The sequence below is a fragment of the Microtus oregoni genome, unplaced genomic scaffold (genome assembly GCF_018167655.1).
Source record: "Microtus oregoni isolate MIOR12 unplaced genomic scaffold, Mior012 000028F_ref0000031, whole genome shotgun sequence".
Classification (NCBI taxonomy): domain Eukaryota; kingdom Metazoa; phylum Chordata; class Mammalia; order Rodentia; family Cricetidae; genus Microtus; species Microtus oregoni.
Window position 1 is genome coordinate 24,946,515 of NW_024543087.1, and position 10,181 is coordinate 24,956,695.

Consider the following 10,181-nt stretch of genomic DNA (forward strand, 5'->3'; position numbering starts at 1 on the left):
ATGGTTGGACAGGCTTTAGTCTCTACCTTTGAGAATCCACAGAACCTTCTCTACCACCCTGGATCCTTCTTCTGAGACATTTGGGGGAGGAGAGGGCATTTGGAGTGGGAATGACTTCCCCTTGATCCCAGAAACATACCATCCAGATACTACCCTGACATTCCCAAGGTTAGATCTTCAGTTAGGGGACGTGGGTTCCTGTAAACTCATCCCCCAAGCTCACTGCTGCTCCCAGCTTATTTCTCCGGACCGGTCTCTTATGAAAGGAGGGAGAAACGGAGGTGTAAGATGCTTGGCTGAGCATGGGATCTAGTCCTTGCTGTATCAGCTCCCAGCCTCTGTAAGAGATCCAATAACTGCCACCCCATCTGAAAACTGAAAGCCAGCTACCTCTAATCAGCCAGAGAGATTTAGACTGCCACCAGGTCAAACACCTTTTGTATCTTAATGAAAACATGGATCTTAATTCGTTATTTCATGAGCTCAGTAAAGAAAAAAAAAACAAACAAAAGTTCATCTCTGTAGTATACAGTGCACTCAACTTCCGGAAAAGTACCAAACTTTCTACTCTTATTTCATGACAAATGAATGTCGATTGTTAAAAACAACAGTACAGCAAATCAGTTAGTATATTGTAGAAAAGTTTGAAGCTTGCAACGTGTTTCTGAAGTCGGGATTTTATATGAAAAAACTCCTACAAAATGTTATATATTTGACTAAAAAAACCTTAGTAATATGAGGATAGTAATAAGAACACCATGTATACACCTAGTACAATTATATAAGAGGCAAAATATAAACTTACACGGGCACAAAAAAATAGAACAAGCCATGCCTACAGTAGCCTCTAGTGAAGGGCCGGTAATTTCGCCGGTGTTAAACAGCCGCAACACAGAAAACCAATCTCCAGAAAACAAAGCAGTAGCACAGTAGTGATAGTCCTAAGCGACTGCCATGCTGGTTGCTCTCAACCCTTGTTTGTGTCATTTTTTGAAAGGCCACAGTTTGGCTGAAGAGCTTGCTCTTTGAGCTAGCTAGCTGCTGAACTACGGCGGAAAAGAAACAGTGCAAGTCCGTGTTAAAAGAAAAAACAAAAAATTTATTTGGGAATTGACAAGGGACGCGCGCACACACATACAAATACAGCAAAAGTGCTCTAGTTCCCTCTAGAAAATTTGGTCCCCGAAAGACATTACTCAACCACCAGGTCTCGAAATTTCGGGCTAGCTGGCTGGGGTCACAAGCCCGTGTGGGCCGGCCTTGGCCGGTTTCACATTTCTCCTTCCAAAGGTGGAAGAAGCAAGGAGTTTGAAAAACAAAAACTAGGGAGGGAAGTGTCATCCCCGAAGTGTGGCCCAGCCAGGCAGCAAGAGATCTTCTGGCATCACGGGCTAGAATCGGAAGATCCGGGAAAATTTGTTTTGAATTTATTTTTAAAAATAGAGAGAAAACTCCCGATTTGTAGTGGAACCCTTCTTTTTGCTAGTTATTTTCTCCTGGCTCTCAGCGCAGCCTTCTGAAGTGACTACAGGAATTCTACACAAATCTCCCAGCAGGGACGATGAAAAAACTAAAGCTTTTGATTTTGTTGTTTGGTTTCAGCAAAGGCCATAACACTTCACTGTTTTTTCCCGATGAAAGTTTTATTCTCTCTCTCTTTTTTCCCCTTAAAAAGTATTTTTTTTAAATATATTTTAAAAACCTCACCGATCTTTTTAGCAAGACGTTAGCCAGCCACCCTGGCAAGGAGGTACCCGAAGCAGTGCCCTGAAGAGCGGAGGCACGGCGGCCTCTCTAGGCGAGGGGATGTGAACCGGATCACAGGCCGCGGAACGAGGCAGTCCCTGCTCCAGCCTGGGGCTCAACCTCCGCCCCGCCCAGAGGGCCCCTCTGCAAGCGGCTTCTGATCAGTTCCAGGAGGGATCGCGGAGCGACGAGGCACGTTCTTTCCTTTCTCCGGCAGCGTGGGTCCTGCTACCCCAGCAGCCCAGCGCTTCTAGCCACAGACAGCGCGGCGGTTGTGGGGTGGAGAAAGTCGAGCGCAGGTCCACCGACCTGGAAAGAGAAGGCCAAGAGGTCAGCGCGGCCGCAGCTAGGCCAGAGACACACTCCCTGCGGTGACTCCGGGACTCCGGGAGGAGCGGAGGCCTGCGGAAAGCGCGGAGAGGACGGCCTCCGGCCAGGAGGGCACGAAGGCAGAGGCCCGGAGGGGAAGAACACCGGAGGAACAGCGGAGGCGACAAAGCGGAGTCGCAGGAGCGGGACGGAACGAGGACGCGCAGAAGGCTCGAGGGCTCTGGCTCAAAAGGCTGTCCCGGAGTGTGTGCTGTCCGGCTGGCTGCTGCGGCTGCGACCCGAGCTCGGCTTCTCCACTCCGGGGCCGATCCCGCACACGGTGACACTCAGAGATCCAGGCGCGAGTGCAGCGCTCCCGTCTTGCTGTCGTGGTCCCAGTAAGAGCAATGCATCATGGCGAGCTCGGGTTGCCGGGCGCAGGCGAACTGCAGGCCCGGCGCGCTGGTGGGCGCGGGGGCCGGGGGTGCAGCGGTGGCCGGACTGGCGGGGCTGAGCTGACCCGGGGGTGGCGCGGCAGCCCCGTGGTGTGGCGGAGCTGGCGGGGGTGCGGAGGCGGCGTGCAGATGGTGTGCGTGAGGGTGCGGGTGGGAGTGCGGTGGCGGCGGTGGGGGCGCGGCGGGAGGGCCTCCCAGACCGTTGTAGGAGTTCACGACGCCGGGCGGCAGCGCCATGCTCTGCACACGCGAGTACGGCCCGTAGGAAGCGGCGGGGCCAGCCAGCCCCTTGACCACAGCGGCTGCACCGGGGCTGCCCGGGCCGGCTGCTGCAGCGGCTGCCGCAGCTGCTGCAGCGGCCGCAGCCATCTGGCAGGAGGCATAGGGCATGGGCGAGGGCGGCTGCGGCAGGGGCCAGGAGTTGTTGAGGAAACCCGATTGCAGGTACTTGGGCGGCGCCAGGTAGCCATAGCCATCCGCCCCCGCTCCCGCTACGCCGCAGCCACCCGCCGCTCCTCCGGACCCGAAGAGCCCCTTTCCCGACTGGAAGTGCGCTGGTGGCGGCCGGAAGGGCCTCTTCATACGGCGGCGGCGCCGGTAGTTGCCCTTCTCGAACATGTCCTCGCAAGCCGGGTCGAGCGTCCAGTAGTTGCCCTTGCGCTCGCCGCCGCCCTCGCGCGGCACCTTGATGAAGCACTCGTTGAGGCTGAGGTTGTGGCGGATGCTATTCTGCCAACCCTTCTTGTTCTTCTCGTAGAACGGGAACTTGGCGATGATGTACTGGTAGATGCCCGACAGGGTGAGCCTCTTCTCGGCGCTCTCGCGGATCGCCATGGCGATGAGAGCCACGTACGAATACGGGGGCTTCTGCGCGGGGTCCGGCTTCTCGGGTGCTGTCCCGCCGCCTTTACCCGGACTCGGCGGCGGCGCCTCGGGCTCTTTGACTGTGCGCCCGTTCTCCGGGGCCAGCAGGGCCCCCGTGGCGTCCTCGGGCTCGGGGTAGCTGGCCATCATGACAAAAGCCGGAGCTCCTCGGCCGGGCCGTCCCGGGGCTGTGCTCTCCGGGCGCAGGCTCGCCTTGCAGGCGGGCGCAGGAGTGAGCGCTCGCGGCTGAGCTTCCAACTTCTGCAGGCTGCGGGAACCGGAGGCCTCGTGCTGCTATCGCTCTCTCCCTCCTCTTTCCCCCCCGGGGAGCGGTCGGCGGGAGTGGAAGTCAGCCTCTGGCCATCGGGAGTCTGCCCAACAGCGAGGGGCTCCGGCCCCGCCGCCCCTCCCCGCCCAGGCCAGTCCCCGCCTCGGTGGGTTTTCTTGGTGGAGCTTTCCCCTCCCCCACCACCCGGTTTCCCGAGGCGCGACCCGCGTCTCTGGCGCAGCTGCCTCCTGGAGTCCCTAGTGCGCCAGGAGCCTTGCTCCGTTCTGATTCGTATGGGCTCCGCAGAGTTCCGCTTGCGTCAGGGGCCTTCGCCCCTATAGTGGGGCAGCCAGCAGCGCACGGGCGAGCTCATCTCCAAGTCTCTCTCTCTCTCTTTTTTTTTTAAACGGCCGGCACAACTTGGACCGGCCTGTCCCGGGCCTTGGGAGTTTAGGAGACCCCGCCGGACTCACGCACTCATGAGTCCTTGAAATTTGCGCGTGTTTGCTTCACGGAAGGTCCGGACGAGGGCTCGCTGCACCCTGCCAGTGTCCCGGGAACATAGTCCCCAGAGAGGAGGAGTGATCCAAGCCTCCTGGCAGCGTTCAGGTGACAGAAAACAACTCCCTTGCTCTCTGCTTGGGGCTGTGCTGGGGCTAGACTTTTCGCTTGAGGCTTAGGGAGGGGCGAGATGGCGAGGGGCCGGACCGGGGTGGAGTGGTAGAACTTTGCGGCTGCTGGAGGTAAACCAGCCCAAAGCTCGTGTCACGAAAGGCAGAAGTTTTGGCCTGCTCTGTCCCTCGAGCTCTCTGGGTCGGACTGGGGATGGGGAGAGGATCGCTGGGAAGAGGTACCCAGGAGTACCGCTTGCATCGATTCTTTGCTTTTCTCCCTGTGCTGCGGGTGGATGTAGGCACCAGGTTTCTCCTCGGAATTCTCCTTGCAATCCCACGAGTTGGATGTGTGTTTTAAAGACCAACTAGCGTTCCCTGTACTCCGGCTTGGACACCGACTATGAGGATGTTGCTGAGGGACTGACTTTGAGGACTGTTGTGTGCACAGGTGTCACACGGGGGGGGGGCGGTCTGTGATGTAAGAAATACTGCAAACGAGCTGTTCGGAAACACAGGTATGCTTATGTGCAAGGTTTGAGAGTTGTATCTGCTCGTTAGTGAGGTGTGGGAATCAAGTACCAGATTAAACATGGCTCGTGGATGTAACATCTTCTTTCCTTTCTTCCCCACCCCCACAATCTTTACCTGCCTCCTCCCCTCCCAGCTTCGGTAATTCTGTTTCTACTGACTCAAAAGAAAAGCAACAGGCTGGGGAGGCACTTGCTTACATCTCAGTCATGGTGGGCAGTAGTTTTGATGTTCTTTGTCTAAAGGTTTTGTCAAGATAACAGAAGTCTGGTGGGTAACCAGTTACACCTGCAAGAATAGAAAAGAACTCAGATGAAATCTGTGCCGGCCCAAAATCAGGTGTGCTGTTTAACTCAGCATTAACACACGTCCACAGTCTTGAAATTTAAGAGAGGCTGGTGTTTGAAATCTTCAAACTCCTGGGTGCTCCACGCAGAGTGCCCAGACACTTTGTGAAGGGTCGTGGTCTGAATGAACGCCCTGAAGGTGTATCGGTGATTGGCATGTCTAGGTGGCTAGCTCAGTGTCTGTTTTTACTTCTTTCTCTCAGGCTGCTTGGTCTTCAAGAATTCTCCAGAATCCTGAGAGCCTGCAGTGGCCAGTGGCTCCAGAATCCGCAGATGCCTGTCTACATTGTACGCTCTCTACTTTGAAATGAAGGGAAAGGAGGACAGGGTGTGTGTCTCTCTGTGTGTGGTTGGGTAGGTGCACGCCTCTGGAATCCAGCATCTTGAAGATGTCTCCAGATAGGTCAACAGGGCAAACCTGGCCTAACCGCTGGGGTGAGCGGGAGCTGGAGTCCTCTTGATTTCCCTGGGAGATACCTACTTCCAGCCCTTACTGAAAATATCCCCAAATGGCTTGGATGTTTTTCTAGGCTATCTCTCGCAGTCCAGTCCGGAGTACACAAGGGGCAAACAGCACTTCTTCAAAATCCGACTGCTATCTGAGCAGGCCTGCAGGTGTTTGTCTTCTTCCTCAACATCAGGCGCGTCCAGCTAGGGTAGGCGTGATGAGTCTGGTTGGTTTGGGCAGGGGCAAAACATCTGGCTCTGGTCCCGTTCTGGAGGTGGTAACTTCACCCCCCCCCCCATTTCTTTTTCTTCTTTCTTTTCTTTTTTCTCTTTTTGACCACCCAAGCTGACCCTGGGTCCTTCTCTCCCCACCCCCTCAAACGGCTCCATTTCCGCTGCTCAGCTCCTCAGCAGCCAGGTGTGACAGCATTGTTGTGTGTGTCATCACTTCCCCAAATTCCTCTGTCGGCTCCCTTTTCAGACTTTAGGGAGCGTGTGTGTGTGTGTGTGTGTGTGTGTGTGTGTGTGTGTTGCGAGTGTAGGACAGAGTCTCTATGGGCCTTTTTCTTTCTTTTTCTCTTTCTTTCTTTCTTTCTTTCTTTTTTTTTTTTTTGAGTGGAAATAGGAGCCATGCATTCCTGGGAATTGATTTCTTGCTGTCCTTTGCAGGATCAGCACCCTAATCCCAGGTGGAGAAAGGGTGCCTCGTGTGTGTACAAGGCTGGGAAACAGAACTGCAGGCGCCGTGGGGATCACCTCCCAGGCCGTGTCTGGCGGGCGGTAAGGAGCCAGAGCTAAGGACCGGAGACTGGGGAGAAGGTGCTTGTCTGCACTGCGGTTCAGCGGTTCAGCGAGAGGGGGGTGCAGCAGGCGCACCAGGAAGCGGTGGGGTGAGCTTTGAGTTACTTAGACAGGCTGGGTAGGGAGGGCCCTACGTTCTGGCAAGAGAGGGATTCTGCTCCTCTGGGCCCGCTCGCAGAGGTTGTGTGGGCCACCGCGTTTCGCCCCGTTCATTCTGACAAAGCTGGGCGTCTGCTTAGTGACCTCGGGCCTGCACCCACCTCCAGCGGTTACGGTCCTGAGCCAGATGGAGCTCCGTGTTTCTCTGGCTGGGGTTTCCAGGAGCCATCAGCGTCTCCAGCTCCTTGTGCTGCTAGAGAAATTCCTGCAAATGCCGAGCTAGGAAGTGGCCGACGCAACAGCCTCTCAGCTAGTCGGGCCCGGAGCTCCGACGTCTAGACGGTCAGACTTGAGCAAGTCACTGGTCCCTGATGAAGACTTTCTCTCCCGGGCTGGGGCTTCCGGCAGCTGTCGCAGAAGGCACTGCCGCCCGCTGTGCGGGAACAAGCTGCGCTTCCCCAGAATGGTTCAGGTTGAACACACAGCCACCGGGCCGGCTGCTTGTCTCTCAGGTTCCCTTTCTTATGGGTCGTTTAACAGTTCCAGTTTCCGGTTCCCTCGCCAGGAGAGAAGAATCCAGGAGGCTGAAGCCTTCTTCTGCGCAAGCCGACTCTTGAAAAGGGGGCTTCGGTGGGGCTTAGCCCTCCTTACCCAACTCCACAGGCAATAACTACCGACTTTCAGCTTCACATTCAGACCTCAGGCATCCACATCACTCTGACACACTTAACGTTGATCTCTGTCCATCTCTCTTCATCAACTCCAAATCCTCTCCACCGCGCCACTCTGAGCTCACCTGTTGCACATACGAGGTCAGATCCTACCCATTTTAGTTAAAAGCATGTTAAATTGACTTTTAGACTCTAACCAAGCCTCTTTACACACCACCAAGCCCTCCCATCTCATGGCTTCCCAGCCCTTTGCTCCACGTGATGGGGATTCCATTTTTGTGAAAACCCGCCAGACTGTGGGTTTGGAGACCTAATGGTGTTCTCAGGACATTTGCAGAGTAGGCCAGTGCCCCTTTGTTTCTGGATACCACAAAGAAGATTCCAGATTCCCTCTCAAGGCCCTGCCTGGGCATCTCTCCACAGTGTTTGTCCAGGGATGGTCACGTGCTGTAGAACCAGGCGATGGCTTGAAGATGCTGCACCTTAACCTGGAAAAGTGGGAGGTGGGGAGAATTTGCAGGCAGCGAGAGAACAGAAAACGGATTTCTGGAGAGGGTCTTGGGGTGTGTGCATGTGCTTGCTCAGGACCCCTTGTTACCAGGTCTCCGCAGAGGTCATATGTGGGCTTTACACTCTGGGTAGCCCACCCTTTCTTAGGTCCCTTTGCAGAGTAATTGAGGCCTTGCTGGGCTCTGGGTTTGTGATTGGGCGTAATTACTGGCAGACTGCTGTGGTGGTACAAGCAGGCTTTTGTTGGGGAGGTAATAGTCTGAATTTGGGGTCTCTGGGAGTGGATAATTGAGGATCCTGGTGTGCCCTGTCCTGGGTACTTTTTGACTTTGGCATTTTACTTGGTGGAGTGGAGGATCAGTAACACGTCTGAGACAGGAAGTCCCTGTTGTACGGAAGATGGAAACTCAAGTCTAGAAACACGCAGGGTCCGGTTAGCCCACAGAGGTACCTGGCGCCGACAGAATGAGGGTCCTTATGTTTGGCTCTTGTCTTTTTGCTTTAAGACAGGGTCTCATTGTGTAGTCCTGGCAGGCCTGGAGCTCTCTTTGTTGTCCGGGTTGGTCTTTGACTGAGATCTACCTGCCTCTGCCTGTTGAGTGCTGGGACTAAAGGTATACGCCACCACGCTGGGCATGCTGGCTCTGTTACCTGTGCATACCATTGACAGGCTGGAAGACACCACAGTGGAGCAGATGACAAGGGCCCCTTTAATCATCAGCAATATCAGCCTGGGAAGTTAAGGGATCTTGTCTTGCTTTAGAGTTTTGCATTTTTTTAATCAGTTTTTGAGTAGCAGTATGTTCACCCACACCAAAATAAACTAAGACAGCTTGCAGAACAAAGTCTCTGTTACCAAGCTGCCCATCTCACAGGTGGTCAGAACCTATGACCCTGTGACCGCTTTATACGTATTTTATGCGTATAGAAGCATAAACCATTTTCTCCCGCACATGGTAGCAACTAGTGCCCTGCATTCTTCACCTGAGAAATCTTTGTGTATCATCACATACCCCCTCCCCCCCCGGCAGGGTCTTTCTCTTAGCCCAGGCTGCCCTGGAACTTGAGATACTCTTCCTTTAGGCGCTCACTTCTTCAGCTTCAGATATGCATCATGGCACGTCATCTTACTGCATTTTTTTTTAAAATAAAACGAAGTGCCTGAGCTGGTTCATCTTCACTGTCACCATGACTGGATTTAGAATTACCTAGGAAATACAACTGTCAGCCCCCTCACCTCTCTCTCTCTCTCTCTGCATATGTGTGTGTGTGTGTAGTGAATGCCAAGTGTGTGAGGGTGCCTGAGGACTCCAGAAGAGGGTGTTAGAGTCCCTGGGGCTGGAGTTACAGGCAGTTGTGAACTGCCCAGTGTGGGTGTTGGAACTGAATGAGGGTCCCCTGGAGGAACAACAAATCATCTTGCCTGCGGAGCCATCTCTCTAGCCTCTTCTGTCAGATATTTTATCGTAGCGACAGAAAATTTAATTAACTCAGTGGCATCTAGGCTGTTTCCAAGCCTTTGTTTTCACAAGCAATACTTTAGTGTACCATCTGTGTACTTAACTTTGTAGACATATCCATATATTTGAAAGCAAAATTTCTAGCAGATGGGGTCAAATGACACATTTGTAAGTTTGGTTGGTTGTGCAAAACTGTCTTTCTAGGAAGAGCCATATGGGCTCCCACCAACAGTGAATCCCTGTTTCTTCATCCTTTCAGTATACATTTTAGGGGCCAAAGAGGGGTTCACCAAGTAGCCCAGGCTAACTTCACAAAGTGCTGGGATTGCAGGTGTGGGCTACTACAACCCACTACACCATTTCTTCTCAAGATAGAAAACCTTTTTGTTTTTAATTTGTTTTTATTTTATGTGCATTGGTGTTTTGCCTGCATGTATATCTGTGTGAGGGTGTCAGATTTTGAAGTTACAGACAGTTGTTAGCTGCTATGTGTGTGCTGCGAATTGAACTCAGAACCTCTGGAAGAGCAGTCAGTGCTCTTAACTGCTGAGCCATGTCTCCAGCCCCTCAAGATAGAAATCTTACAAATTAGTCGAGGACTCATCTGCATCTTTCTTTGGTTCCTTTCTGTGTGTTTCTCTCCTGGAGTGAACATCCTGGTAAACTTGGTGTTTAATATTCCTGTACCTGTTGTGACATGTGTGTGACATGTGTATGTGCTTCTAGGCAATAAATTAAGTTCTGGGTTTTTGTAGCTTTATATAACTGGCGTCCGGCTGTTCTGAAAGACACGCGCTTGCTTTTTTGATTCAACCAGATGTTTGTGAAAAAGTTCCTGGTCGACACACAAAGACAAGCGCTGTTCATTCCCCCTGTGTGGCACCGTTCCATTGTACGAACACGCTGTGGTTTATTTATCCACGTTCCTGTTGAGAGGCATTGGATCATTTCCTAGTCTTTACTGCTACCCATAGCTCTGCTTTGGGTTTTCTTCTACATGGGTGCTACTATGCCTGGGCTGCAGTTTGCCAAGGGTGGGAGTGCTGGGTCAAAGGTGACAGG

The 10,181-nt window shown here is 53.4% G+C and overlaps 1 protein-coding gene across 1 annotated transcript; it reads right to left on the reverse strand.

The window, feature by feature from the left end:
* Nucleotides 1-1,469: 1,469 nt before the first annotated feature.
* Foxl2 (forkhead box L2) lies at nt 1,470-3,659 on the reverse strand. The gene has a single exon (XM_041677522.1). The coding sequence runs from the start codon at nt 3,522-3,524 to the stop codon at nt 2,403-2,405; it is 1,122 nt and encodes a 373-aa protein (XP_041533456.1). The 5' UTR covers nt 3,525-3,659; the 3' UTR covers nt 1,470-2,402.
* Nucleotides 3,660-10,181: the final 6,522 nt, after the last annotated feature.